Raw genomic sequence first — 4,298 nt, forward strand, 5'->3', positions numbered from 1 at the left:
CAAATATCAAAATTAGCATTCCTTCGATTTTATAATATGTTTCTTCATTTCTTTTATAAAGAACAAGAAAATAATAAATATCTGAAAAAAATGTTTATTTTGAGCTATTTCTTTTACATATTATTACGAGACAGGAGTAATTAATAGTCATGATGTGCATGCAAATTTAAAAGATACAAAAAAAAAAAATGTAAAATGAGAGTGCAATTTTAAGTAGAAATGTAAAAAGAAAAAGTCTGACGCGGAGGCAGAGGCCGGAAGCAGGGAAAAAGTAAGAATCTGGGTGGTTCATGGGTCCCACTGCCACCCACCCTACACCACGCAGCCCCTTTAGGAAAAAAAGTGGGAAGAGGAAGAGAATTAAAAGGTGAGTGAGCATGAGCATGAGCATGAGCATGAGGTGAGTTTCGATGGGGAATTGCAACGGCTGCATGAGAGAGTCAAGCGAAAGGCAAAGGAGAAAGCAGAGAGGCAAAGCAAACCCTTACGCGGAGGAGGAGCTTGGCTATGGCGTTCCCATCCGCGTCCTCAAGGACGTAACCTCTCGGACCCTCATCGCCGACAAGTACGTCATAGGTCGGGAGCTGGGTCGGGGGGAGTTCGGGATAACCTACCTCTGCACCCACCGAGAGACCAAGCAGGACCTCGCCTGCAAGTCCATCTCCAAGCGCAAGCTCCGCACCGCCGTCGACGTCGAGGACGTGCGCCGCGAGGTCGCCATCATGTCCACCCTGCCGGACCACCCCAACGTCGTCAGGCTCAAGGCCACTTACGAGGACCAGGAGAACGTCCACCTTGTCATGGAGCTTTGCGCCGGAGGGGAGCTCTTTGACCGGATCGTCGCACGTGGCCACTACAGCGAGCGTGCGGCCGCGCACGTCGCTAGGACCGTTGCCGAGGTTGTTAGGATGTGTCATGCGAATGGCGTCATGCATCGGGACCTTAAGCCTGAGAATTTTCTGTTTGCTAGTAAGAAGGAGAATTCCGCTCTCAAGGCTATTGATTTTGGCCTCTCCGTCTTTTTCAAGCCCGGGGAGAGGTTTTCCGAGATTGTGGGGAGTCCTTACTATATGGCGCCGGAGGTTTTGAAGAGGAACTATGGCCCGGAGGTCGATGTGTGGAGTGCTGGTGTCATTCTTTATATTTTGCTTTCTGGGGTTCCTCCGTTTTGGGCAGGTACCTCTTCTATTTCTTTCTCTTTTGCCTGGAGTCCAATTTTTGTGAGTTTTTTTTTTCTCCTTTGTTTGGTGTAGAGGATGAAAGAGGGGTGGCTTTGGCCATTTTGAGGGGTGTGATCGACTTCAAGAGGGAGCCTTGGCCTCAGATTTCGGATACTGCTAAGAGCCTTGTGCGCCAGATGTTGGAGCCTGATCCCAAAAAGCGCTTGACGGCTGAACAGGTGCTTGGTAAGTACTTTTGGATGAGATTCTTCCATAACTCTCAACCTCTCAAGGACGAATTTACATTTTGCAACTTCCATTGAAATGGTGATTTTGTAATGTTTAAGCATCTCAAAATTTCCATTTATGATTGTTTGTTGTATGGTGTTTTCTTTGTCTAAGAAGAATATTCTCATTCTCGTCTGGACCCTTTTTGGCTCCATTGCTCTCTACTACAACACTGGAGGCCATCCGGCCTACCTAATTTAGAAACTGATGCTAAATATTTACTATTCTTAATTATGGTTGCAGAACATTCCTGGTTACAAAATGCAAAGAAAGCTTCTAATGTTCCATTAGGAGATATCGTGAGGACAAGGCTTAAGCAGTTCTCTGTCATGAATAGATTCAAAAAGAGAGCACTTCGGGTTAGCATATGTTGTGGTTTACGCATGATTGTTAACTCAAGTTCTGTTTATTATGGAATTAATAAGGAAGTTGGATGTTACCTTGAATGAATGCTACAGGTAATTGCAGAGCATTTATCTGTTGAAGAGGTGGAAATAATCAAGGACATGTTTGCATTGATGGATACTGACAAAGATGGCAAAGTATCGTATGAGGAACTGAAGGCTGGGTTACGGAAGGTTGGTTCACAATTGGCTGAGCCAGAGATAAAGATGCTGATGGAAGTGGTAGGATTCTCTAAACTTTATGCATTTTAGAATGTAACTGCTCGATATAATTAGTTCTTTGATTGTCATTGCCATTTGTAGACAATCTGATGGACCTCTTTGAAAACTTTTTTGTTGCATTATTTCTTGGAGTAGTATGCACTTCTATGATGAACATGAATACATGATGTTGCACTCTCCAGGAATGAGATTTTCCTGCTGGCACTGATATGTGCAAGACAAATAAGTATTAACTGGTTTTAGACCCTATTGCAGTACATAATACAGTGCTGGATGCCATATTTAATACGTGATTATTTTTCGGTGTAAATCTTCCCTAAATTTCCTTATGGAGATTTTGGTTTGTGGTAGTATTTGCTATTCAAAAAAATGATGTATTTAACAAATTTGTGATTTAAGGATGGTTTTCTTTGCTTTCAATTGCTTAGGCTGATGTTGATGGGAATGGAGTACTTGACTATGGAGAGTTTGTAGCCGTGACAATTCACTTACAAAGAATGGAGAATGATGAGCATTTCCACAAAGCATTCATGTATTTTGACAAAGACGGGAGTGGGTATATTGAGTTAAACGAGCTAGAGATAGCATTAGTAGATGAGTCGGGAGAAACTGATACAGCTGTATTGAATGACATCATGCGTGAAGTCGACACTGACAAGGTTTGTCTTTCTTGCTCATGAGTCATGACTCAATTGCTTTATTTTCCATTTTTCAGGTTCTTCGCCAATGCAATGTAAACAAAACCAGATATGCTTGCATTTCTCATAAAATTTGATTGTTTGGGTGATAATAATCATGTAACATGTCATATACGCCCAACATGTTTTCCATAAGCCCTTTAAACAATTTCCTACTTTTCTGTTTCCACAGGATGGTCGCATCAGTTATGAAGAGTTTGTGGCCATGATGAAAACGGGAACTGACTGGAGAAAAGCATCTAGGCAGTATTCAAGGGAGAGATTCAAGAGCTTGAGCATAAATTTAATGAAGGACGGTTCACTTCAGCTTCATGATGGTATTAGTGGCCAAGCTATCATGGTTTGAGTAACAAATTATTTCATTGTGTAACCTTAGTGCTCACTCAGTTTCTACTCACTATGCTTGAAAGCATGGTTTCTGTAATCTCTCCTTGAAAGCAAGCGAATTTTGTGTTGGAGCGTTTTGAAGCATACTGATTTACCTTGAGTTGGAGTTTGGTTGCTTAGGTTTTTCAGTTGGATTGGTTTTCGAAGCCTGAAGCCTGAAGCCTGAAGCATGCGTTGGAGGGTTGCATACTAAAGTGGTTTTGTAGCTTGTCAGCACAAGTTGCAGGGGGCACATGCTGCAGGCCTCGAAATGTCGCATATTCTTTGTATATCTTTGTCCTGTTATTCGTGTTCGATAATTTCATTGGTAGATGTGATTTTTCTAACTTATGGGCAGAAACACAGTTGGGATTTGTCTCTTCGGCGGTGAGAACTTCTGAGAATGTATAGTGCCTGTAAAAGCAATTCAAAATTGTCGCAAAAAAATATAGATCTTTTGTGCCCAGTCAAGTTTCTCTCGTTCTTGTTCTTGTGTAAAATTAAATTCTATTGTGAACACAATTCCTGAAAACATATGTTCTGATGTAAATGTCATTCAAAATTAATTTAGGCATATATTTTAATATGTTCAACCGTTCAAAATTAATTTCACCAAACTGTAAACCAAATTGGTTCAAATATACATGGAGGCAAATTGTGTGGCAGATAGGTTGGCAAACCTTAGCCATTGGGCTTACACATGCTTAACCACCTACCAGCTGTTGCTTTCCATTAGCCTTACGTTATAATATGGGATTGCATGAATTCCAATTGGTCACCTTGAATTCTTTGTTATTTCCTCTGGGCCTTAGTGCCTCCTCAATATCAATAAATAAATAAATTAATTAATTAAGTTCATTCTTTTTATAGGCAAAGGAAGTTTTATTATAAGTAAAATGGGCCAAATGCATAAGATATGCCAGAGTCCAAATGAACGTTTGGTTCAGGACCATCATAACAGAAAAAGAAAACAAAAAACAGCTGGGTGTAAACATTAAGCTCTTTTTTAATTCAACTTTAAAATCCTGAGAAATATATAATTTTATAAAAATTCTGTAAAATTTATTTTTCTTCTGCTTTGCCTATCAACCTTGCTCTTTTTCTTCTGTCATTTTTATATTTGATGCTAAATCGTGTGCCAATGAAGTCGCGTTATATTT

The 4,298-nt window shown here is 40.4% G+C and overlaps 1 protein-coding gene across 1 annotated transcript; it reads left to right on the forward strand.

The window, feature by feature from the left end:
- Positions 1–277: 277 nt before the first annotated feature.
- On the forward strand, positions 278–3,688 carry LOC109808098 (calcium-dependent protein kinase 10). Its single transcript, XM_020370938.3, has 6 exons — positions 278–1,176; positions 1,254–1,406; positions 1,692–1,807; positions 1,907–2,074; positions 2,503–2,733; positions 2,945–3,688. Exons 1-6 carry the CDS (start codon positions 411–413, stop codon positions 3,116–3,118), a joined length of 1,608 nt encoding a protein of 535 aa, XP_020226527.1. The 5' UTR covers positions 278–410; the 3' UTR covers positions 3,119–3,688.
- Positions 3,689–4,298: the final 610 nt, after the last annotated feature.

The sequence above is a fragment of the Cajanus cajan genome, chromosome 5 (assembly GCF_000230855.2).
Source record: "Cajanus cajan strain Asha chromosome 5, NIPB_CcT2T_4, whole genome shotgun sequence".
Lineage (NCBI taxonomy): Eukaryota > Viridiplantae > Streptophyta > Magnoliopsida > Fabales > Fabaceae > Cajanus > Cajanus cajan.